Source organism: Melopsittacus undulatus, chromosome 6, assembly GCF_012275295.1.
Source record: "Melopsittacus undulatus isolate bMelUnd1 chromosome 6, bMelUnd1.mat.Z, whole genome shotgun sequence".
Lineage (NCBI taxonomy): Eukaryota > Metazoa > Chordata > Aves > Psittaciformes > Psittaculidae > Melopsittacus > Melopsittacus undulatus.
Window position 1 is genome coordinate 64,047,412 of NC_047532.1, and position 26,307 is coordinate 64,073,718.

At 40.4% G+C, this 26,307-nt stretch overlaps 1 protein-coding gene across 1 annotated transcript; it reads right to left on the minus strand.

Moving 5' to 3' along the window:
• PALMD (palmdelphin) lies at nucleotides 1-25,583 on the minus strand. The gene is made up of 8 exons (XM_005140655.3): nucleotides 25,251-25,583; nucleotides 20,183-20,263; nucleotides 14,710-14,840; nucleotides 8,842-8,956; nucleotides 7,923-7,956; nucleotides 7,727-7,834; nucleotides 5,442-6,539; nucleotides 1-1,438 (listed from the first exon to the last, which is right to left on the minus strand). Exons 1-8 carry the CDS (start codon nucleotides 25,293-25,295, stop codon nucleotides 1,395-1,397), a joined length of 1,656 nt encoding a protein of 551 aa, XP_005140712.1. The 5' UTR covers nucleotides 25,296-25,583; the 3' UTR covers nucleotides 1-1,394.
• Nucleotides 25,584-26,307: the final 724 nt, after the last annotated feature.

The window sequence follows — 26,307 nt, forward strand, 5'->3', positions numbered from 1 at the left end:
AAATGTGATACAGGTATATTTATTTGGTTTATCTACCACTCCTCAGGTAACCATCTCTGACAGGTCCTAAGATTGAAGATTTTTACCCACTTCAGACTGGGAGCCACCAAGTACTCAGAGGCTACACATCAGCTATGTGTACCTACCATCCTGCCTCAGTATGAGGTAGTAGCTTTAGTTTCCTGCTTTTAAAGAAGGAAGGCCAGCAAAAAAACTTATGGTTGTTTCATTTCTTTGCTGGTGCATAATTTGAGTCAGCTATAGTAGAATAACACAACCTGAGCTTTAGCTGTTCAGTGATTAAAACCAGGTTAAGACCTATCATACTGAGTCTTTGAGTAGAAGAATGCAGTGCTAGGAGGCACTTTTTCTCACCCCCAAGAACTATGTACTGGAAAAATACAACTTGCATGTTATTTCTCTAGGGATAACTGTACCTTATGGCTGCTTTCAGAGCCCTCAGCTCCTCTCTCATGTGGAAAGAATTAACCTGCTCATTGATGGAAGCCTTGGGCCACAGTGCCTGGCAGCAGCTGCATCTCTAACAGAGCTTCTCTTGATGCTGGAGGACAAACCATTAGCAACTCCAGTGTTTCTGTCGGGATGCCTGCACTGCCTGGCCAGGCACTGTCTGTCTGGAAACCAGTTTCCTCGAAAAACAGGGATTTCTAAGCAACCTATGAAGGGAAACAGTGCTTGGAAGGTCAGGCTGTTCATGGTCTTGAAGGGAGGAGGCGCTGAGGATGGCTTTGTGATCATATATAAAAGAGAAGGGTGTCTGGACTGTGGAGCTCTAGAAGACAGCTAAAGATTTAAACTGACTTCTTTTTTTTTTTAAGTGTCCTTTGTTATCTCTTAAAAAGGAATGCTTTAAATTTGAGCCAAGGTGGCATGCTTGGAAACTAGGTTTTATATTTATATTTCTCCCTGCTCCCATCTCTCATGCTTAGTTTTTTATTAACCAATGCTCTTACCAGCAAAATAGCATTTTCAATCACAATTGGGTAGATCAAACTTGGAAATGAAACAGTGTCCTGTGAAGTTCTTTGGAAATGGGTGCTTATCTACTTTACGTATATAGCAACAGAATATTCCTGACTGTGGGAACAGGTATGCACATGTCTTCATACTTGGATATACACTCTGTTTATGGTCTTGGGTAACTCTCCCCTACTTAGAGAGAAATCCAGGGTGTGATTTATATCTATGTGGCAGTTGGTCAAATCTAAAAGTCTATTCAAGTCCACTGGGTTATACAGAGGGCAAAATAACCCAGGTGCATAAAAGAGAGGAGCAAAGCGAGCATTCTGATCCAAAAAAGGTGTGCTGCAGAAATTCTTCTTAGCTTTATGCTGTTTTGAGTAGCAAACTTTACATCCATGTCATTACAGCTGTTAAATCACCTTTTTCCCCAGCTTTGCCATTCTCATCCTCAGAGCTGGAAAAAGAAAATAAAGCCATTGTATTTTCAGACTAACTTCCTCTTTCTGACACTAAATCTTCATATAGAGAAATGAAGAATTACACATACCTCCAGTGATTAATCCAGCAGAATAAGCATTGGTTTAGTATTATAGAAAGAAATCAGTAGAAAGCATTAGTTCTGGTAATTTTGCAAGAAAGAGGTATATTAAGAAACATTAAGTAATGACTCCAGTATTATTATTTGAAGATTAGCACAGCTTATTTAACTGTTCCCTTTTCAAATGCATTGCAGACAGCTGGTATTGTCCTTGACTGATTCAAAGGATGCATGAATAATTAAACTCTGTGTTTAATCTACACTCTTCCATGGGAGCTGTTACTGTTTGGAAGCCTTTTTTCCTTTGTGTTGATGTCCACAGACAACTCTCCTGTCTTCCCAGTGTAGTGAGTCAATGTTATTCCTATGATTTAAGTCTGACAGAGTGACTTACTATCTATATAAACATCAGTGTGGCTATTGTCTGCAATGGGGGATAGTGTGGGTTAGTTTGAAAGTGACAGTGGAGGGCAGAAGATTAAATGTTAAGGTTATTTTTAGAACAGCAATAGAAGGCTGCTGTTTGATATGTAAGAGCTCCCCCACCACGCAGTTGATCTGTGAATCCTCTCCAGCCCTCTGACCTCTTCGTTTGAAGAGTCACCCAAAATAGCATCTCTCGTCCCTTCATCCTGCACATGTCCCTCTACTGAGAGACAGGGGCATCAAAGCAGCTGTTTACTTGATTTACGTATGTCAGCAAATGCCCAACTGGAGCTGTTTTGAATGCTGAAGTTGTTGCAAATCTTAGAAGCATCTGAGTGTAATTTCATATCATAGGGCCACTGATGTTAAGCTTAGCTCTTACAAAGACCTTGTGTACTGTTCGCAGACTAGGGAGTTCTGAAGGATTCAAGTCCTGCTTGTGGTTTGGGAGAACAATTAGTCTGATGCATTACTGAGAGCCATTAGTCCCTTTTTGCCTTGCTCTATGTCTTACAGAAATATGGTGTGCATGAATCTTTCTCAATGAGGAAACTTTTTTGTCTATTATTCCTTGACACAAACATGTGGGTTTGAAGGTTACACAGCTTCCAGTGGTAAGAAGAAAAAATAGCTCATCTAGACCTGCTAAAAGCCTTGGACCTTCATGCCCCATGAGAGCTTGTTCCACACTGTTAGTAGGTTTTATTGCCTGTTTAGCTTAAGTTTTTCTTGCCTTATTCATTCCACTATGTCTAGCCTTTGTTTCTCCCCAAGGACTTTTAATTTCCTTAATGAATATTGAATCTTCAAAACATTTGCACACTGACTGAAATTTAAAGAGGAAAACAAGCTCTAATGATGCAAACCACTGGTGCCCTAATTATAGCATTGTCATCCTTCTCTCTGTATGGGTTTTCTGACGGCATGTACTTGGAGATATTGGTCCTGCAATAAGCCTATGGTGAGTGGAGAATTGCTTCCATATGGAAGGAGGTATGTCCTACTTTTCTATCAGTTTGGGGGCATGCTGAAAGCTCCTAGTTTAATCTGACATTTCTCTGTATAGATTGGCATATGGAATAATTCCTTTGCCTTGTAGTTGTCCTCGGCCATCAATAACTTGTTCCGTAACTTGCTCTGAAGGTTCATTTCTTCGCTACAGTAAGATTGTTACATAAGGGATCATCGCCCAGGTGTGTCCTGTGCTTCCTTCCTTTCCATTCTCTTAATGCCTGTTTAATGTTCAAATGCTGCAATTGTTTCCTAAAGCTTTCATTTTGGAGAGTTATTTTTGCTGTTGTTTTAGTAATGAATGGTGAGGTACCAATGACAATTTTGACTCCCTCTTTTCACTGGTGGCGGTTAGGGTGAACCTCCTGGGCTGGACTAGTGGTTGTCTTTGAAAACAATTTATTTCACTATGAAACAACTCTGTAATACATTGTTGTAGATTTAGGAGGCTTTCCTTGTTTTGTTTCCCTTTTAGAAGTCACAATAGGATTAAAGAACTGATAGGGAAAAACTGAGTCACTTCCTGGCTTTTTCCACAGAGCAAAATGTCCCAGGGAATGACAATAAATAGGTGGAGAGGTAAAGAGGCATATGGCTTAGTTCCAGTTTCTCCTGGGCACTTAAGAACGCTCATTTGGAAGCAGTGCTAACTGTTGGGGTGCCTTTTTCAGGCAGTTGCCAAACTTTTAAATTTGCTTTTAATTTAATTGGAACCATTTTTTTCCTAATGGGATATTTTTTCCATGGTAGAATAGTTGTAATGAAATGGGTAAGACCCAATACAGTTTCTTAAATGTCTTTGCTAAATTTACACTTATCTCCATCCCCTGAAAGTCAGTGTTTGTTTTCTATTAACTGCAGAAGAGAGAGAACCCAGATTGTTTAGAGGGTGCCTATGAGGGGCAGGGGAAAATGATGGTATTTCAGATGCTTCTTTCAGGAGATAAAAATAAGCAAAGATTGTTAGATGTGAACGGATGAGTGTTGCTTCTCCATTATATGCCTATACATATGTGATGGGGGAATTAGGGGACTATTACCAAAATATAATTGGCTGGAACAGCTGCTGGAGTTGTTTATCTTGCCTGTACTAGCTACTCCAGCTTTCAGCTGCTGGCAGCAGCCTTTGGTCCTGGAGGATACAGGGAAGTGCACAGATGGCAGAATTGGTGCTTGAAGGAAGCAAAGGTCCTCTCAAGTGATGGAACAGTGCAGTGGCCTCATTGATCAGAAAGGCTGGGAAGCACTGCTCGGAAATTGCTGGCTATTGTGTGCATGGTTGCACAAGGCTGATACTCCTCTAAACTGAGAGTATTGCTTACTGAGCAGCTCTTCCTAATTAGTGCATACTGATGCAGAAATGCTTGATACCCCTTAGGTAATGCAGCAACCAGCATCTCTCCCGGCTTTACCTGTACTTAATGAAATGCTGGGCTGACAATGGAGCTCTAGGCAGGACCCAAACTTACTTTTCCACTGCCAAAATGCAAAATAATTCAGAATATAGTCTGGAGAATACTGGGGAGAGAACATGGGTTCAGGACCCCTGAGCTGCCTGTAGTTCAAGCCCAGTGTTCTTTCTCTGAAGCAGAATGTGGCTATGGTCTGAAATCTGCTCCCCTATAAATGTATTTTAAGTGCTGTTCAGTTGTATAAGTTGAAGTGCAACATAATCCTAAAGTATCGCTTTCTGTGTTTCTGGAAGGTCTTGCTATTGTTTGTCAACTTTTTATTATAAAACTTTATAGTAAGAAATAGACACCTTCAATATCAATAGAATATAAAAAGTGGTAAAAAAAAAAAAAAAAACCACTATGGACCATGTGGACTAACCAGAAGTAATGAAAACTCTTTTGTTGTCTTTCAGAGGCTATAAAAATACCTAACTCAGATGAACAAAAGGTGCTAAAACTTGTATAAACATTGTCAAGGCAAGACTGGCAATGCTGATTCTAGAGAAATGCTAAGTAAAACTCATCATGAAACAGTCTTTCTGATTTAAGGAGCAATTTGGTAGCAATTTAAGGAGCAAATATCTCTGAATTGGTTAGAATGCAGATAGACACAAGAAACATTCCAAGAAACATTCCAGTGAGGATACAGTGTTAAAAAGCAATGCTGCTAGTTACCTGCTAGAAATGAAAACTAATTCTGCTAATTGGGGTAGCGTTAATGGAACTTTTAATTGTCACTTGGAAGAGAACAACTTTGCATCTCTGAAGGTTACAGAAATGCCTTTTCTGAGAGAGTTTGGTTTCCAAACTTTGAGCTGGTAACTAGTACATTGCTAAAGACGAAATAATTCACCAGTACCAAACTGCACATTGGCATTTGTTAATAAACAAGAGCAAAGAAATTATTAGTGATTGCATATTAGTCCATGAAACAATCAAAATCAAGAGAAACAGCTGCTAGTGGAGAAGAGCAGTATCAGTTTTCTACATGAGTGAACAGCAGTGACAAGATTTTCCTTTCCTGTTACCTGTTAGTGAGGGATCTTCAGTGCCGTCTCCACATCCCTGGCCATGAAGATGAGCATGGTGTGTCGGAGAGCTTAAGCGTTCCTCTTGTTCTCGCAGGGAGATGGAGTTTTTATGGGGTCCCTTGTTCAGACTTGTGCCCAGACTGCTCACAGTGTTCATCTGTGGGACTTCTGTGGGCTTCCTGCTCAGTGGCTGATAAACCTGACTATAGTGGCCTATGGGATGATACGCTGGTTTCTCAGATTTGCTATCCTCTTCGTCATCATCATCAATGATAACTAACTCTGCGCGGATAACCCCATCGTATTGTGATAATTTTTGGTTTGCCTCTGCATCGTCATCATCAATGCGCTGATAACCCATGAAAATCATGGTTACTGGTTCAGAATCATCCACGTAACATGGCACAGCTTGAACAACATTGTAGCGAGCATCTTCCTCACCTTGGGTTGCAGGGGATGCTTCATTAGGATGGCAGAGACTTGAAAACCTTGTCTCATTATGTATTTCTCTGGTATTCTGGGAAGGTTTTAATTCCTCATGCATGGCTTTTTGTCCTTCGTTATGTATCATCCTGTTCTCAGGATTAATGTGCACATTCTTCTCTGAGTGGGGAAGGACTGGAGAGGGTGATTTTGGCTGTATTACCTTTGGAAGATCAAGCCCATTCTCTTTATGCTTTTGCATAAAGGGCTCTGTTTTGGAGAAGAATTCTGTCTGATGATTGCTAAATCCATTCATCTCTCTTCTATGAGTGTCTTCCAGTTTTGGTCCAGGAACTAATTTGTCTTTCTGAGGAGTAACTGGCCTGCAAAACTTGTTTGCAAACACAGGCTCATGGTACTCTGTGGGAGACTGGGAATTTTTTTCAGTTGCCTGCCGTAGCAGGTCCTCCACCTCAACAGGAGCAAGTTCATCCACCCCATTTTGTGTTGTGCTGCCGTTTGAGGACACTGCATAGACTGACTTCCGGCCGTCATCATAGACTTTAATTCCTGTCTCTTTAAACTCCTTTGAGGGAAGAGGTATTGTTGACAACACTGTGTTTTCTCCTGTCTTCATGTCTTTTTCAACTTTAATTTCCATGGCAAACAATGCTGTGGAAAGAAACAAGTACTTAAAATGATAATGCAGCAGCTGCACAGAGTATTATAAAGAGTTCTGATAGTGATAGAGAATAAATGTCAGAATTATCAAACACATGAAAATATCACAAACATAACAACTATATTGAGCCCTCATTTTATGTCCCCTTCCATCCTGTCAAAACTTGAAGTTGTAAAAAAACATTTTTGTTTGGATCCAATTCTGTGTGGAAAAACATACTGTTGAGGAGCCAGTGTTTGTAACTTGGCTGAGAAAGCCAGATTTAACAGTGGGCCATGGTGCTGTGCTGGACAGCAGCAGTTGAAAGATGAGTTTGGAAGCTTTGTAGGAGATAGAAAATAACCAGACTACTGCCCAGTAGGTGTTAAGCGTGGATAGAAAATGAAAAGTATCTGATACGAAGGGAGGAATTGCTGTCTGTAATGTTTATCTTTCCCTTAAAGTGTATTAGATTCAATTGATAGGAATATTCTTATATGACCAGCAGGTCAAAGGAGGTGATGCTGCCCCTCCACTCTGCTCTCCACTCTGCAAGTGAGACCCCACTTGCAGCACTGTGTGCAGTGCCGGTGTCCTCAATGTAAGAAGGACATGGAGCTGTTGGAGCAAGTCCAGAGGAGGTCACAAGGATGACTGGGGCTGAAGCAGCTCCCATATGGAGACAGGCTGAGAACATTGGGGCTGTTCAGCTTGGAGAAGAGAAGCTGATGGAGACCTCAGAGCAGCCTTCCAGTATCTGAAGGGGCTACAGGGGTGCTGGAGATGGACTCTTCTTTAGGGACTGTAGCGACAGGACAAGGGGTGATGGGTTCACACTGAAACAGGGCAAGTTCAGGTTAGATCTAAGGCAGAAGCTCTTCCCTGTGAAGGTGCTGAGACGCTGGCACAGGGTGCCCAGAGAAGCTGTGGCTGCCCCATCCTTGGCAGTGTTCAAGACTGGACACAGGAGCTTGGAGCAACCTGCTCTAGTGTGGTGTCCCTGTCTCTGGCAGGGGATTGGAACTGGATGAGCTGAAGGTCCTTTCCAACCCAAACCATTTTATTGGTTTAGTGTGAGGTGTCCCTGCCCATGGCAGGGGGGTTGGAACTAGATGATCTTGAGGTCCTTTCCAATCCTAACTATTCTATGATTCTATGATTCTATATGGTACCCTTTGAAGTCACTGATAAGCAGTACCTTTCCTCTTCTCTTCGTCATCAGTAGCAGCATGTGCTGGACTTCTCAGTGTGGAAGGCCTGAAATGCTTGGGCAGGTCAGGTATGCTGGCATATATGTAGTCTGCCTCTGAATAAAGAAGACCCACAAAACATGAGTATGCTTTCACTGACTTCTGAAAGAACCTTTTGGAAATATTTTTTTAGACTAAACATACCTTTTTCAACTCCTGCTTTTTCAGCCTTCACAGACTAGGAAAGAGAACCATTAACAATAAAGGTGATTAGTTAGTTTTAAGATGTTAACTAGACAGTGTTAACTAGCTTTACCTGCTAGTTTTAACTTTTTCTAAGCACAGCTTCATTGTGAGAAGGGCTAAAAGTGGAACCTGCTCCATGAGAGCATGGCAAGGGAGAAGGGGACAATTTTCAGGTCTCTTTTGCCAGTGTGATTCCAAGGCACACAGGGGAAGGCAGGACATAAAACATCAGTCACACAGCCTCATGGTGTGGCCTAAGCTGGTTGCCTTCATAGACTTCCCTTCAAAGTTCTACTTTGGCTTTCCTGTTGTACTTATCTCCCCGCATATCTTTTAGAACAAGCATCTGTGTGTATGAACAACTGTAGAACTATACAGTTCGGCTTCATCAGTATATTATTTGAGATTATTTAAGATGGTTTTCAAATATTGGAATGACATTTTGACAAAGACTAATGACTAATATTAAGTCATGTTTCACTATACCCTCTTCAGGGACTTGGGGTAAAAAGCATAATGCAGTTTAGCCGGGCACATCACCTGGAGGGGTATGAATAACTCGGTCTCTGTATTCACTTGGTACCTGTTAGATCTGTCTCTGGCTGAGATGCAAAGCTGCTGGTTGGTGGCAGTGCTATGGATGAGGAATGATAGGAATTGCTCTTCCACCCCCATAAACTAGCAAACAGAGACATTTGGGCACTTGAACAGTATAATATCTCAACTCCTCTTGTATTTAAACTCCTGTCACTTCGGACAATATCTCATGACTACTTGCACTACTTATGACTACTAGCAGAACCAGATAGTTCCACTTTCCATGGTTATTATGATGAATGAGTAACAAATTCTACTTCTGGAGTAATATAGCACTAACCTTTATTATGTCTTCTGTTGTTTTCTCAACAGACTTAAGTTTCTTTAAAATTGCTTCTTCCTTAGCTGAGACTTCCATTTCTTCTCTTTCCAGGGCCTCAATTTCCTTCTCCAATCTGCAATCACAATTCCTTTTGATTTGATACTAGGCAGAGAACAACATTGCAGATTCAACGCATTGTGAATATGCACATTAGTGGGGCTGATTCTACTTACCCTGACAGATTCTGCTGGAATATGAAATTGGCTTATCACTTTCCATGCATCAGGAAATGCTGTGAAACTGTAGATTCCTTCTGGTCCTACTTTGCCATGAATGTGTAGGATCAAGTTCAGATTTAACTCTGGACTGGGACTTAAACTGCATGTCTCACTATAGAATTGCAGAATCAGTTGGGTTGGAAAAGACCTTTAAGATCAAGTCCAACCTTTACCCAAGTACTGCTAAGTCCACTACTAAACTATGTCACTACTGGTATAGCACTCACTTATATAGGTGCTATATAAGTGAGTTCTGGTTTATCTACCTTTTCCTTTTTAGGATTGTTTTTGAAAGAACTTCTTTTAACTTAAAGGGGAAAACAAGCAAATTTTAAAACCTTCCACATTGGAGTAAAATAGTTCTTCCACTGGTTTTAAGTCCATCAGAAGCCAATGGCTGTAGACTTAAGGCAACTGCAGCTAATATCACTGGTTGCTGAGATCAGTCAGAACTACAACTAAATGATCTGAGCCAGTTACAAATAGAGTAATGATATCCTGTAACCCTCATAGAGACATGTGTTAAGATCCATGATATTGCACCAAAGTCAATGGTAAGAATAGAAGCCTGTCATCCCTTTAAGCAGACCAGACAAGTTGAATGCAGGCTGACAGAGAAACATTATTTGTCCTTTGTGTGTGACTGCTTAAGGAGGCTGAATTAACACTGTGGCTCTTGCCTTATTTAAACTCAGATTTGTAGAGCTATAATAATAGGATACTACATAGACTGTTATCTGTAGTGAGAATATCCTCTTTTTTGAAACCCAAAGGTATCACAGACCTCAGAACTGAGATTTGAGGAAAAAAGCATTCAGGAAGAAACTAAAGCTAAAAAAAAGGTAAAAATTAAAAGCTGATCCCACTTTGGACCTAAGCTTTGCAAGAAGCTAGGGTGCCCTTAGGAGCCTGCTCAAAGGTACTGGTTATAAGTGCTAAAACTGTAAGAATATTCTTGGAGGGCTATATAAGTAATGCAATAACCATGTGCCATGTTTCTGCACTTTTTACAGATTAGTACATTGAAATGTATTTTTACATGAGGCTTGATGGCAGTATTATCATAATATGAAAATTAATCATTGAAAGCTCACAGAAGCATAATGAACTGAAGACTTATTTGCTTTTACTATGGATTTATTTCAGTCTGGACTCTAAACACTGCTGGTGACAGGTGGAAGAAGAGGAGGAAAAATCCTGGAAAGGTTTTAAAAAAGGGAGTGGAGAGAGGAAAAGAGAAGAGACAACCCCAAATAAATCAAAGGTTATAAACCCTATATGGTTATCTGGGAGATCAGGAGAAGTATTATTAAAGTTTATGTACACTCTCACACCCATACCAACACCCACTGTGTATGGTAATTAACATGGCTGATTCACTGCTCAGTGTGCAGTTAGGGAAAAATTCTCATACCCTTGTAATGGGAATTGCATCTACACCATAAGTATCTCTTTTTGCATTCATACTTGCATATAGACATAGATTTTAGGATTAATTTTCAGAGGATGCTGGGAGTGTGCACACAGGTATTTGTTGAAAAGAGCCTTTTAAAAGATGCAATCTGTAGAGCTCAGACTGACTCAACCCAGAGTTCTGACTTGGTGCAGTTGAGAAGTTAGGCTGTGATCTTTCTGATGTATTTAAGCCTTTAGAAACATCTAGATAAACGACATTTTATAAAGTTACATCACAGTTTGTATATATCTTGAAAGGGTCTGGCAGCTACACTAGCAATTATAAGAAACTATCTTTTGATGGTGCTGCTGTGCTTTGTAGAGAAATGGGAGTATGATATAGTTGTTTTATTAAACCCTTTGGAGATTTGTCCTCTCCTTGAGTAGTGCTCGTTATTTGAGAGGCGAAATAAGTAGTGTGGAGGTGTGAATGGAAGATGGAACTTTAGAAGCTGAGATACTAAATTGGAGGTTTCTCTCCAAAGCAGCAGCTGAATCAAGACATTCTGCAGAGCATGCCTGACTGCTGCTGGCCACTAGCGATCTGCTGGAGTTGGCACCACTGCCACCCCAGAAGAAAAATAAACAGCTTAAGGATGGAAAGCAGATAGGATGATACCACTCTGGCACATACCAGACTGAGAGGAAAAGGCAGTTTAGCAAGTCCTCCCATGTTTTGAGGTGAGTCACATGCTTTAGCAGGTCTTGAGTCTATTGAGCCTCAGCCTACATCATTTATCACATTAGGAAACACCCATCAGAATCATAGAATGGTTTGGGTTGGGAAAGACCTTAAGATCATCCAGTTCCAACCCTCTGCCACAGGCAGGGACACCTCTCTTAGTTACCATAAAGTTGTTCCTGCATTTTTAAGTATGTTGTTTAGCAACTAATTCTGTCAAGAATGAGTGCTATTAGCTGAAGATTAAATGAGAAGATGGGGCTCCTCATTCTTCATTCAGCTTGTACCCTAACCAAAGACATGCTTCCTTGGCTCACTAACTTCTAACATGTAAAGGGGATGAATAGGACAGATAACGTAAATGTTATTTTTGGTCAATAACCAGAACATTCAGCTATTTGTCTGCAAAGTGGTTCAAGGCACTCGCTCTTCACTGGTTTCTTGTTGATACAACATATATATATATATATATACACACATATATATATACAACATATATATATATAAAATAAGAGGAATCATTTACAGGTTTCATTAAACAAGTGTATTAAAACAAATTGCCTTATATTCCTGGAAAAAGTATATTTTTTTATAAGAGGAGAAAGTCCAGTAACTACAAACATTTACTGCACTTCTTTCCACTGCAGTTGCAAGTAAACTTACTTAATTTCATTAGCAGCAGCATTTTAATGGCTGGTTTATGGTCTGAATATCAGGCATCTAGATAGACAAGCATTACTTGTGCTTGTAGTTAACTGAATCTGTGCAGGAAAAGAATTCCTACCTAACACATTTCTCCCAAGTGCAGGCATATAAAAGGACACTATTGGGAAAGAACCCACAGAAAATAACCCAAACCTAATAAACCCCAACAAAAATGCAAACCACAAACCAGAACCAACACAACAGATGAGACCTCTCATCCCTGCATCCCACCTACATGGGAAAGGAATTCTGAAATGGGGGGGTTTGTATATGCTAAATGTTAATCAAGTCTCTGGCAAAAAATTCCAGTGGGAAGGTTGCAGGTGCATGTCTATAGTGACACTGTTACAGACTCAGACATACATGAAGTGTACAAGCTGAGGAGCCTCAGCCTTGTTTAGTGCAATGTTCTTGGTTGTGTGATGTGGTACTAATTGTGCAATCTTTTCATTCACAATGTGTCTGTGTCTACTCCTTGTAATTATCATAACTAGAGACAGGCTGAGATGTTACTCTAGGATTCATGTTGTGATTTCAGAAAGCAACTGGGGACAAATTATGGGTTTGGCACCTTAATTTCTCTCTCCTTACAGCAAAGATACATTTAGAAATCTTCCTTTAAATGCCTATGGGTGTTTTTTAAAAGACCTGGAAACTTCTAATTCAGATAAACTTTAAAATTTTTAATCCTTTGTCAGCTCTTGGATCCAATCTAGAGTTATAGCAGAAGGAATATTCCTTTGTGATGCTGATTTACATCCATGAATTAGAGTTCTTCAGGTTTGAAGCTTCAGCTTGGGTTACTGTTTGATTATTTGAAATAGAAATAAATTCTAGTAACCTGAAAGGAAAAATTGATATGGGTAGAGTCAGAGGAGTAAAGATCACTACATATGTTCAATTTTTGTCTCTGAGGAAACAGAAATTAAGGCCACTGATCTGACAACAAATTCGGGACAGTAATTGCAAAAACAGTATCAAAAGACTCTACAGCTGTAGTTACAAACCCAGGATCCTGGGAGACATGGGAATGAAACAATCAACCCTATTTGCTGAAGTCTCTGAACTAGTATTTTAGGAGGAGTTTTAATTCTTAATCCTGAGTTCTATGTCTTCCCAAGGATAGGGCAGGAGGGACCTGCTGCCAGCATTGCTGCGAGAGCTGAATTACAGTGACTCAGGTGCAAAGAGCCCTAAAAATGTGTTATGGGGGGATAGACTAGATTTAGGTACTGGAGATGCAGTATACTTCTTGCTAAAAGATTTTGCTGGTTTTAAGGCAGGCAGTATGTCAGGAGTTCAGTAGCTTTCTTTTTTTAGTGGCATAGACATTGATAGATCTCCACTATAAGAGCATTGCTTGTTCTTCACCTGGGTGTTGTCAAAGGAATTTGGAACAGTGTAAACACAGGTTATGCCTGAACAAAAGCATCCTTCTTCCAACATAGCCACACACCAAACCAAGTTTTTTACTTGGTAGCTTTAAAGGCTCAAAAACAATAAGGATTTGAAAGTCCAATCTATCCTCCCAGTGGTTGGAGGGGTCTGAACTTCCAGTGGGCTGGTGGGGAGCTACTTTCTTGTTGCTCCTGAGCCAGTCACACAGCTTCCCTACACAGCTCTTTCCTTGTGATCACACAGTCATAGGGTGTGCACTCTTCCATGTCTTCATCATCACAACCTGCTGGGATGTTCTTAGAGTTCCTGCCACTGCAGTCAATTCTACTGATGAGTGTGAAAAGCTGTTTTGTTGAGAAAAAGTGCTTTCATGTAAGAAGTCACCATAATTATAGGACCAGCGAGCATTGGGATGCTGCCTGTCGGAGAGATGGAGTATGGAGGTGGGTGGGAGATAACTGGGTGACAGCTTTGCCAAGAGAGTGTGTATGGGAAGACAGTGGAGTAAGAGGATGGAGGAAGTTGCTATTGAACTGAAATAGGGGAAGAAGCCTCAAAAAGTGATGACAAAACTTTCCAGGATCTAAAGAAATGGGAACACTTCACCGTTTCTGTGGGTGCTACTGGTTAGTACCAGTCGGTATGCTTGGACCCAGGGAAGGAGCTGATTGTGTATGGAGCCCTGTGGTATTTGAGAAAAGCTAAGTGTACTAATAAGCACCTAGAATTATGTCCACAGTAAGTAAAGGAGTTGTATGTGAGGCTGTGTGTGCAGTTTAATGTTAGCCCCATGTGGCAGGCAGGCACTAGGCAATGAGATTTGTAGAAACATCTCTAATAAAAGGCAGAAAAAGGCCTTTGCTAGAACAGGCTCCCAGGAACGAACTGAGGACAAACCAGCATGGAAAATAAGTGAAAATCAGGCAAAGGATACTGACAGGGCTTGTACTGTTCTGAAGAGTGGTGTTATGGTAGAAGTCAGGTGTTAAAGGCTTTGCAGGACCTAGAGAAACTGAAGAACTTCTAAAACTGCTTACTGTTGTTATGAAATTTTGGTCCAACAACTGCTAACTCAGAGCAAAACTCAGGGATGGTTGACCTATGATGTCTGAGTATAGCACAGGAGGGATACCTGGGATTTGAGAAATGAGTATTCTGCAAGATACTCATTGTGCGTAAAATTCACAGTATGGGAGTTTCCATTGTGCATTCCCTGATTTTATCAGACTGAAAAACATAACAAAGCTGCTTTCCTTTGTGTATCAAACTGCCTATATTTAGCCTTACTGATGTCTTTTTACCAAATGAGGTAGGACTTTTAAGAAGGAACCATTTAAATCAGACAGAAGGGTAGGGGTATTGCCCTACCTGAAAATGTCACGTTCCAGCTCACGAGTTCGTTGTTGGTCCTCCCGATTTTGCTTTTGCATTTCTTCTTGCTCTTTTGGAGTGACAGAACTAAGGCCATCCAAGAGCCACTTTTCTCGCAAGGCCTTTTTCTGATGGGGAAAAATACAGACAAGTTAATGTACTTGAAAAGTTAGGCTCTACAAACATTTATTGTATTTGCCTTGATGCTGTAGGTGTGATCTGCATTCCTGTGCTGTATCTAGCAGAAGGCAACTTGACAGCAGTGAGCGCCACTGAAACAGAAGTACTAAGGAACATTTGTGTTTTGAGATTGACTTAAACCCAAACTAGTTAAGAACAATGTCCCATTAATCCACCCAATAAAAATCTAGAGGATGAAACTAATCAGTTAGTACCTGTAACAGTCTATTAATAGATCCAGTAGAGTGCTTGTTCACAATACAGCAAAACAGTTGTATCAAAGCACACATATGAGATGCATGCAAAAGGCTCCAGTTAGAAGTGTACAATTCTATTTCAATAGCCCTGATTCCTGGGATCATGGCATTGCGTAACTTCTGGGAGGAGGTGGAAGAGATGAAAATTTCAGTAGGTATGGCTGTAGGGGGAAGAGATCTCTAGGGAGTGAGTAATGCAGTGGTATCTCTGGAGTTTATAAGGAAACTTCTATTTATATAGATGTGTGTGTTGAGATTGGGACTGGATGGAAAGGCAGAGCATGGGTAGCTGACTTCGGATTCATGTCTCAGCAGATGTGCTACATGTTTAGAACTGCTACTGTAGGGGCAATCCAGGGCTTACGTATTTAGGTCCTCACTCGTTTAGTACCTGTGGAGTGATTCCTGGACAGTAGTGGCTTGTAAGTGGGGTATTACATGTGCTCAGGTGACTGAACCTCTCAGCTGTGTTTTCAGATGGTGAAAAATAAGACTGTATCCACTGATTGTTTCCTTTAGCTGCTTTACAATAGGAAAGGTGGCAGCTGAAAGTCAACAGAGGTTTCCAAAATATTCCCAGTGTAAGAAAATATTCTTGGAGATGAGTTCCTATTTGCAGTTAGAGGTTGTAAACCATGCAACTTTCACTGTGCTCTTTTTACTCCCTTCAGACTAACTCAGGAATAGAAAATCAGTTACTGCCTTGGGGAAAAAGTGGGAGTCAGAGCTCCTTAGGAAAACTATTTCAACAGGGGAAGAAAAGGATGCGTAGAAGGTTTTTCATTAACCATGACTTTTCCATTTGTAATTTAGATTCCTTGAGATGCCTGAGTTCCATATGTGTTTTTCTGAGGGCTTTTTTTTTTTTCCTCTATCTAGTTTGATTAATTGTAGGATGTAGATGAAGGTTAAATTGGATTTTGGCTGCTTTGAGGCAGAGCTGTGCCCAGTGCTGATGAGAAGACTGCATTAACCTCAGTGCTTGTTGGAATCCCTGCTTGCATCCTGTGTTTTGAGTCACTTAAACCGTTGCTTCCTCCACTTTTCTGTTTACTGTACACTTTACATGATGTTATTACTGACGCCCAGCTGATGAGGAGGATGCACGTAGGACCAGATTGCAGTTAAAGGCTATTTTCAGCTTGCTTCATGGCTGATATACATGATGTGATAGAAACTGTAGCTAAAACAGGGATGTTGGGAATTCTGTGCCACACCACAGTACTGGAGTGTTTCCAGTTGTTTTAGCCCTGTGGGATAATATTCTCTATCTCAGTACTGGATCCTAGGAAATCTCTGGGCAACAAGGGCTTCTCCAGACTGATGTCTTGAGCCTTGACCCTGTAGGATCACTTAGCAGCACTTCCTGGCAGTTGTGTCTTAGGGTTAAATGAAATAAATGCAGACTTTAATAGGATGGTTTTACCTGATCTTGTAGGTGAATGTAGGCTGGTGCTGGCATAACTCTTACTGACCACAAAATCCTGTTTTCTTCAGTTGCAGGGAATAGGGTTCTTAATTCCCTTTTCAATCAAGCTAATGAGATTTTAATAATAAGTAGAGCTCCTAGAAAAGTGAGATTTTTTTTTTTTTAAATTCTGGCTTGAAAGGAGTATTGCAGCATTGCTGTCTCCAAAAATCTCTACTGGTGGCTGCAGAAACTGATAACACTCATTGAAATCACCAAAAGTTTCATGTATGTATAGGGTTAGGCCCAAGAAAACAAACTCCTTCAGTACAGGCAAAACACAATAGCGTTATTTTTGCCCTTTCCTCCAATAGTTTGGTGCTGCTCCCAACTCAATGCCATGTGATCTTTCAAATCTAATGAGACACTTTTAGGAGTGACACATTGTGCAGTTTGGAAACAGCCTCTGAGCAAGACAGTTTCAGGGCTGCTCCACTGACGCATGGGTACAAGCCAGTGCAGGAGCAGCTGCTTTGGGGGTGTGGGGTTCTTTCTGCTGCCCAGCATTTCCTTCTGCTGTAAAGTTCAGTACTAGGTGGTGTGTGTTACAGGATTACATGAAAGCATTTCATTTTGCATTATGTTAAGGGAAAGGGATACTTCTACACTGATGTGATAAGATCCTGGAATAACCAGGGTGATATAAAGTCATCACTTTTGTAGTTCATGGTCACATCAGGAGTACTGCGACAATATTGTGCAACGTCTATGAATAATGTCCTACACGTGCTCCAGGCACAACTCCACTGTGATCCTTAACAAGGCTAGACTAACATTCCAAGATTCCTCCTTTGCTAGAAGACGCAGGTGTGTTGGATTTGTGGGTCTTGCTTTACCACAGTATGGCAGTTCAACTTATGGTATGTTTGGGGAGGCATAAATCATCTTCACAGTTTTCACAGATGATGTTAGTTGAATGCTGATAACTCCTGGAATAAAAAGGTGTGTAACCAGCACCTACAAGATAGTGGTCATGGAGTTCTGGCATGTTGGAAACCAAAAACTTAATCAGCTAAACTAGAAGAAGTCTTGGAAAGCACATGCAAATCAGTGTTGCTTATGCTTTTCAAGCAACTCTGGTCCTTTCCCTTGTTGCGTCAGTGAGAAGGATCCCAATTAAGAAGAAGAATTAGCTGTTAGTGTGTCTAGAATGACTTAAGGATGAAATTTCCCTTGTACCCTCACTGGTAGCCCCCGTTACTGCTTGCAGTTCCCGTGGACCCCTAACCACACAGGTTGCATGTATTTGCTTGCATGTCCTCTGCTTCACGTGGTTGAAGTGCACATGTGAGTTATAAATATTCCTTCTCCAGTATAGTTCTACCAGATGAATAAGACCTGTTATGATACCCCAGGTGTCTCTTTCTAGTAAGAATTTAGCTTGGGGACAGCAAAGTCCTTGGGAAGCTGAAGCAGAGATTCCTAATTATGAAAAGGAAGTTTAAAAGACCAAACCCTCCCCACCCTCCTCCAAACAACAACCCTTCTAATAAACCTTCACTAAGGGTTATAAATAGGAATAAAGGACAAAATGAGGAACAGGATAGTGATATCCAGCAAACATGAACATCCATGTGTCAGTGAGATTTACTAACCTGCAATGGTTTCCTAAGGGATAGGTGTGAGTTAATGTCAAATAGGTCATAGAGCTCTAGATTTCACCATACACAACTAGTAGGAGTATAAATGAGTGAAGTCAACCTGACTAGCTAGGGAAATGAGCCTCAGAAATAAAATCTACTGAAGTGCCTAAATATTTTAGAGTTCTAAATCTGGTTTAAGGCAATTTCTCCACTGGATTCTTGTGTTGTTTGACTCCATTGAAATACCTGAGTTAGTCTGAAGCATAAATGGGTTTGCTAAAAGACAAGGCTTCTAGGGCATCAACAACAGATGTTCATATAATAATGTTACATTTGCTATTAGGTGCCTTAGTACTCAGTTGGAAAAAATAGTCTCCATTTTGGGTTCTTGATCCCTCTTTGCCTAGTGAATCATTTCCTCTATAGATCCTTGATTTGCCTCATGCAATCTGACTGATTCTAATTTAAAAATCTTTCTGTATGATAAGTGTATGATTTTTTCATAGAACAAACAAACAAGTCCCATCCTCTGTCCTCTCGCAAAGGAAGAGCATGTCAGTAGTGTTTTTCCAGGGATGTTTTAGCTTCTGTAAAATTCCATGAAACCTCTTCAGATTGAGTGTGAGGTGGCTTTGGCTTTTTGTTTTTCTTAACTTTTTAACTCCATTGTACATATTAGTGTTGGCTGAAGACACGTAGTAAATCAGTAAGGAAGTTGCCCTAGGGCTGGACCTGTAGTAGCAGTAAGGATTAGCTGGTTGTCTAGAATAGATCAGTTTATCCTTTATAAAAGAAGGGCAAAAGGGTCATTCTGAAGTTAGAGGCATGGAAACTTGGAACGTAAATTACAGTGCTTCATGTAACCATGTACTAAGGTGGAGGAAGAGTCACATTTACCGCTCATTAGGTCCAGGACTTGGAAAAGTTATTCTCCTCTTGTAGGTAAGATTACGGTCACCTTCCAATAAATCCTAAGTATGAGTGACTTTTGCCTTGGCTTACCTGGCCCAGTGAGCTAGTTGATCACAACTTCTCATTTTTTTGGCTTGACTCAAGAGGGTGGATGAAACCCAGGATTAAGTCCCTATTTTGAAGAGGAGTCTGTTTTAAATATGCTTTTCCCACTTTTGCTCAAGGGCACGTGCCGTATTCCTGGCATTGGATTCAACATATCTTTCTTGAAACTGCTTATCCACTCACATGATTAAAAGGGTATGTAAAATACCAAGTCCTGCATATTTCTAGAAGTATAGATTTCTGTCTCATTTCCCTAAATGACATGTAGTGCACGCTGCATTAGACATTTAAAGAATGGTGGTGTTGGGTAGAAATCGATGCAATTTCAAGTGTCTACAGACACGGATCTTTTGGTTTCTTAGTCATGTGGCCATTGTAATGCTGAGTTCACCACCAGGCCATAATATACAAAGGAACATCATTATTTCAGCACAGAGTCTGAACAAGCTGACAAAAGGCTATGGCCAAATTAGAATAGGCTATTACAAATAAAAATAGGCTACTAATGGTTGGACTTGATGAGCTTAAATGCCTTTTCCAGCCTGGTGGATTCTGTGATTCTGTATTTCTACTTTTTTGGTTTCCCAGGAAAACAAGTGCGATGAGAGCTCATGGCTGTGCTGCACCCTGCACCGAGGGAGGCTGCTGTAGTGGAATTAAGGAATGAACACACCCAGTCTGAAATGGGAGGCTTAATTTACAGCTGTGAGTTATTCCTGGTTATGATCTCATTTTATGCCATGAAAGTGATCAAATAACATTAGCTCCTGAGTGTAGGCTTGTTTTTTTCAAAGAGTGATGCTTATTAAAGTCAGAAGAAGTTGTGGCAAGACTCCAGAAAGCTGTGAAAATCTGATAGTAAAAGCACAATTTAAATGCATGAAGATTTGCATTCCCAAATCTCAAACCTTTATTTGTGCTGCACAACTCGAGGCTATCTTTAGTGACATAAATCCAACACTTACCTTTAAATGTTGGTGTTTCATTTTTTCCTCTTCCACTTTTAGACGTTTCTGTGTAATTTCTTCTTGCAGTTTCCTTTTGTCCTACAGATGAAAGGAACAATAAAACTTGTTGCTTAAAAACAACCCAGTGGTGTTGAGCAGGGAGAAATCAATCCATGCAAATGAAGCCTTATTTTAAAGCTTACATAGCACTTGGTGCAGAATTCTTAGCAGCACCAGTTTATGTGTCTTACGCAGGTATGGTTTCTATTACTCCTTCTCTGAAGTGCATCTAAACATGTTAATGACCGCAAAGAAGTGAGCTGAATTAAAAGTCATTTACTTTTGTCAAGGGTAAGGGAAGAAAACAGGAAGAAATACCCCTTGAGCACAATTGTACATACAAAATGAAGCTAGAAATGGGTCCAGACTGAAGGTCCTAAGGCAGGCCATGTGCCATTTAGGAGAGGAAAGTGTCTGCGTGGTCTGCACTATGGTACATTGCTAAGTGAAATGGGCTATTAGTGAATCCAGCTCTGATATCTGGCTGATATTGTGGTTGATATCTGAAATAAATAGGGATAAACAAAGACTTAGAAATTTATTTTACTAGTCAACTAGTGGTGAAGATGAACACAGAGGAACTTAGTATGCTTCATATATGTTGTTATCTCTCAACTAAAGAAGATGTTTGACTTTGCAAAGGCTGCCGAACTTGAGAAGGCAAAACCCCAAATAATATTGATCTATTATAGCGCCACCCTCAACCTTTTTGCTACGCATTATAGGAGAAAGATGATGGGTGAACAGTCTAAATGCTGGGAACACTTGAGCCTCTTGTGGTTCTGGATAGCTGCTGTCACATGGAGTGTCCCTGTGGCTCCTGTATATGAGGCCAAATGCTGATTTAGTACTTTGTGTTCTCAGCAGCTACTGGGAAAGAAATGATGCCAAAGGAAGGTGACTTTTACAAGCTGTATTAATAGGCTCTTGGTCAACCTCAAGGCTACACAATCCTGTTACTGAACATGGCAGCTTTTGGACTTGTTTCTTTGTATGTTTTAGGGAAGCAAAGGAAATAATCTTGTCTTGTGCAGAAGTATTTGCTGTCTGGAGGTTAATCCCCCTTTCCTTTCAGTTGGAACAGATTACTTATGGGTTCTGTTCACAGAGTATGCTTTCAAACAGGTATTGTTTAGGAAGGAGACTTGTCCTTTTGGCCCACCGAAGGAACCAGCAGTGTGTAAGGAGTCTGGAAAGTTGGTAAGGAAGTGCTGGACATAAGGCTGGGAGTTGTCCTCCACTGTTTCCCTAGGATCTGGGATGTGGAAACAGGAAGAGCTGTAGTGTATGTGGCTGAATCACTTCACTGTAACTGGAAATCAGAAATTAGCAGTGGGACCACAGGTTATAGGGACACTTTGTTGAATAAGAACACCATCTGTACTTCATAATTTCGAAGTTAGTTTGCCTTTTTAATACACCAAATGAGGCAAGATACATACTTGCTCTAAGATAAATGCTGCCTTCATCCTTGTAGTGATTCTGAGTTTTTCCAGTGTTCTTTAATACATGCTTTAGGATCACTACGATATGTAATTTTTCTGCTCTGTCCCTTTATGGAGACTATTCAAGAGCTGCTGTGCTGGAGTTTACTCAACCTGTCCTGATTTTGGTGACATAGCATCTGGTCTTTGACCTTCACACCTTTCCTTAACTAGGAAATGCTCTTGATCTCCTTGTATAAATAGCCTTTAACTAACCCATTGTTAGATGAGTGACAAGCTTGTGTATACAGATTGTTACGATTCTGAAGAAACCTGCTTTTTCTCTTTACTACAGTTCTGGGTAAGATTCTGAGCCAGAGAACGACTTTTACTTTGTTTATACTATGAAAAACATTTTAAGTCAATTTAAATATTCCTTTTGTACAAGTGGAGATGTATAATAAGGGTTTGGGCAGTCTGAAATGAGAAGTGGCACACACAAATACTGTGCAAAAGAAATCGGAGTGTAAAGGCACAAATAACTTGAAGTTAAACGTGTAATAGGGAGCCTGTTCAGTAATGAAGCTTTTGCCTGTTTCTTTTTTATTATGTTTCTTTTGAATCCAGTATTTTTTTTTCTTCAAGGTTTCTGCTTATATTTTTTGGTTTCTAGCATGTTTTAATTTCACTGGTTGGTAATGAACATCGATTATACAATTATCCAGATGAAATAGGTTAAAATAGTTGGTCTTTTATATAGCTAATCAAAGCTGCAGGTCTAATGCCAGAAGTTAAATTCAGGAGAGATGTATGAGGAGCCTCTTTGAACCTTGTGTTGCCAGCATAACTTCTGGAACCTGTTAGGACACTTCCTGCAGTGTATTCTGCTGTTTTGTCTGTGAATCCTTTCTTGCTGAACAAAGCTTTGACGGCACATCTGATGGTGTCATTTCTTATTCCTAGATAGCTAGCTAAGGATTCCATACTTCTACTAAACTTCATACTCTGCTCCTGTAGGTTATCAGGTTGCTGGCAGAAATCCTCTAATCCTTTCTTACTGTGCTCTTGTTAGTGTGGCCAAGGTTCGCTTTTTACAAAAGAGCACCTTCATTGGTTCCCCTCTGTGCAATGCAAGGGAAGACTTGAGCTTTTGTCCTAATTTTCATTCCTATTAAAAGATGCAGGCATCTTTCCTGACTTTTGAGCAAAGAATAGTGTTCTAAGCTGGATCTGTCTGAAAGGAAGGGAAACACATGCAGCGTCTTGCTAGGTATCTTGTGTACCAAGTCCGTTAGTTTGTATCAGTGTTCCACAGTGGTACCAATATTGGTCTGCTTGGTCTGTGGCAGATGCCATGCACTGACAAAGCCAATGGGGCAGCTAATGTTTTTGCTGATGTATTTTTGTTTTCAGATACTTTTCCAAAGGTAATGCTTTGTTATTGACGGCTCTTGTGTAAAGCTATGAACACTAGAGCCTGATGGCACGAGACAGCAGAAATGTCATAATTCAAATCTTTAATCACAGTTTACATCTTCTATCAGATTTGTTTTCTTCTAGAATGGAGGATTTGATGAAGGACTAAGCCTAAGGTTCCTCTTTGGCTGTTCCACCTCAATGTTGCCCACAGCAAATGCTAGAGCTGTTGTATTTTAAGACACAACAGCCTCTCTAACAAAATGGACGCATATGATTTTTTTCTTACTTGTTCTATTGCACATATACCACCAGCAGGTGGAAGCTACATAACAGAAAAATGGTTCCTTCCAGAGCTCTGGAATAAGCTCTCTGGAATAAGAATACCAATAATAAAGTTTTCCTTTTTTAATTTGCTACATAGAGAAGACATGAAAATTAATTTGAAAGCCCCTAATGGCACTCTCAGAGCCAGATGCTGTGAAGGAGCCAAGCATTAGATAGCAGAAACCAGTAAGTTTTTAGTGTAAGTGTAGCTGTTCTGGGTGCCCCTTGCTATACTCTCTTAGATCCTTTACAACATACATCTCGTAGGTATGAAATTCCAGGTATGTTGTGTGGGGCAAACCTTCCCACAGCCACTGAGTGACTTGCAATTGTAATTGCAATGTTTTTTTCTTAGACAACCTGCACTGCAGATTTTTAAACCTGATGGTAACTTCAACTTATTTAGGCTCCTTAATTTGTGCAGTGCATAATAACAAATACGCTAAGTGTTGCAATTTAATGCTCTCAAGTGATGAAAGTAGAGAAGAAATAGTTGCTTTACGCAGCAAGTGTAATAAATGAAGTCATGGCCAGAACCCAAATGTAATTTCCTGTAATGCAAGACACTCGAAGCTGTCACAGTTTCTTCACACAATACTTCTCCACTATTTGTCTGGAGGCGAAGATGCAGCCAGAGACACCAACCCTAGTATGTTCAAAGGAGTCCTCATCAGCAAGTCTGCTGCCCCATTCCTCCTGCTGGATACCAGGAAGTGCAAAACATTACAAGGCCTGGAATTCTTGGGAGTGCCAAAACATTTTTTACCTTTAGAGCCCATATACTAGTGACAAAGCCCAGGTTTGCCTCTGGTTCAAACACCGCTGCAGTTAAACTCTAAATCATTCCAAACTGCAGGTGTGAGTCAGGTCTCAGATAAAGCCTGTTGGCTCTTATCAAGTGTCATAATTAAACCCCAACTTATTCAAACCCTGCAGATTTCCAGTTCTGCCCTCTCCATGTGTTTGGTTCCAGTAACGTATTATTCAGGCAGTAGTGTTTGTTTCACAACTAATCTGTCATGTTCAGAGTGTGAGAAATACTTTTGTTCCCATAATTTGTTTTTGAGATTGGCTGTGTCAGTCAGTGATCCTCCTTCAGTTTTCCTTTCCTTCCAAAGGGCCAACTTCTGTTTCAGTTTAATTCTTTTGTAACTGAATAGGTTTCAGGGGAGATCAAATCAAAGGAGAATTTGGCTTCAGCCATTTTTGTTACATTAGGTTATATTTCTTTAAAAAATAGCTGAGTCCCTCCTTTAAAACAGAATAAATCCTTTGAAGCAGATTTTCATTAGAGGAGAAACAGAATATTTTCCAATGTTTCCAGCCCAAACTGCACCTAGTCCTTTTTATTTTCCCTTCCTTTGCAAACTGACAGGTACGAATTTGCTTAATCCTTTTTTACTTTCCAGACAGCAATATTTACAACAGGTCATCAATAATTCAGAAACTGCATTGAATTCCACAGTGCAAACCTAAAACTCTTCTGTGTTCTGAAATGGAAAAATTGATTTGTTCTGGAATTCTCTAGCTGCCTTTTGACCTGCTGTCCTTCAGGCAAACACTCACTTGGGATGACAGTGATATGGATTTTAAACTGGCCAGCAGTGATTTGCACACATACTTTCACTGCCTTGAGCTGAATTCACAATACAACCTGTAATGAAGCCAGCACAGGCAACTTTGCTGTCTTAAAGCAGTAGCTATGCACCAGAATTAACAAGTAACAATTTCAAGCAGTCATAAGTCCCTTTCTGTCCTGGGATAAATCACTCTCAGAAAACACGCAGTAGCTCATTAACACAATACTCCTTCTAAGTGTTTTGATTTTAATACTGAGATTTATAACTGGAAGCACTTACTGTTATGGCCTGGAATCTTTCTTTCAGCAGTTCGGCTTCCTCCATTCTAGAAATCAGAAACAGACAAGCAGTGAAGGAAAACAGGCTGATAGCATAAGCAAAAGCCTCCTGGTGAGGCTATGAAGAAGCTGAGGTGATTTGATCCAATTCCAGAGCTGAGAGCAGGCAGAATTTTTCACTTGTTAGGAGAGTCCCCACACAGATGAGCAGATCAGTCCAGACAGACACATGCAATGAGGGTGTGTAGAAGAGGCAGACGTGGAGAGTGCTGGCATGAGCTGACTGACAAGTTGGAACAGTGGAGCACAAGCGCTTTTCCTTCAGAAGCTGCCAACTCTTTGTTTTAATGTGCTCAGTTAGCGTGCCACTGCTGCTTTAACTGTTACATGCCCAGAACTGAATCTTCCAGCACCATAGTATGAATAAACTTTTTATTACTTTCCTATTTCTCTTTCTTTCCTTTGTGTATTATGCTGGTCATTTTCAACTTTTTAGGTACTCCTGTTTTTCGTGAAAGTTATTTCACCCTGTGTGTGTGTTAAGGTGTTGTAATGTTAGCCCTGTAGATGGCATGGGTTTCATTGAGATGGCAGTTTTAATTCAGTTTTCTAGATGAAGCTGTATTCACAGCTGAAGGAAAGTTTTAGAACTGCTAACTTAAAGTAAAATAAGCTTTTAGCAATAAGGTCTGTCATTGAATGCAAGCGTTAATCTGTGCAATTACTGGTCAGCTATCTAGAACTCGGGGGAAGCTTTGCCTAAGTAAAGATTTTGGGATCATCATTTCAATGTCACCAAGATGAGTCTGAAATGCCAGTGGCTCTCCTGCTGAATTTGAATTTCCATTCAGCTGACTTGGAGGTTTTTTTTTGCTGTGGACTTTTTCTGAAATCAGCACCATGCTCTTTAAGGGCTCGTGTATATTTTGACCTTTCCAATTACATGAGTGGGAGTCAGCCTCCCAAAATCCATCTGGGAAACCTGCAAAACAAGTGGAACTGCCTCTACTAAAATCCAGTTGTGGAAAAAATCCCAGGTAAGATAAAGCTGAATGCAA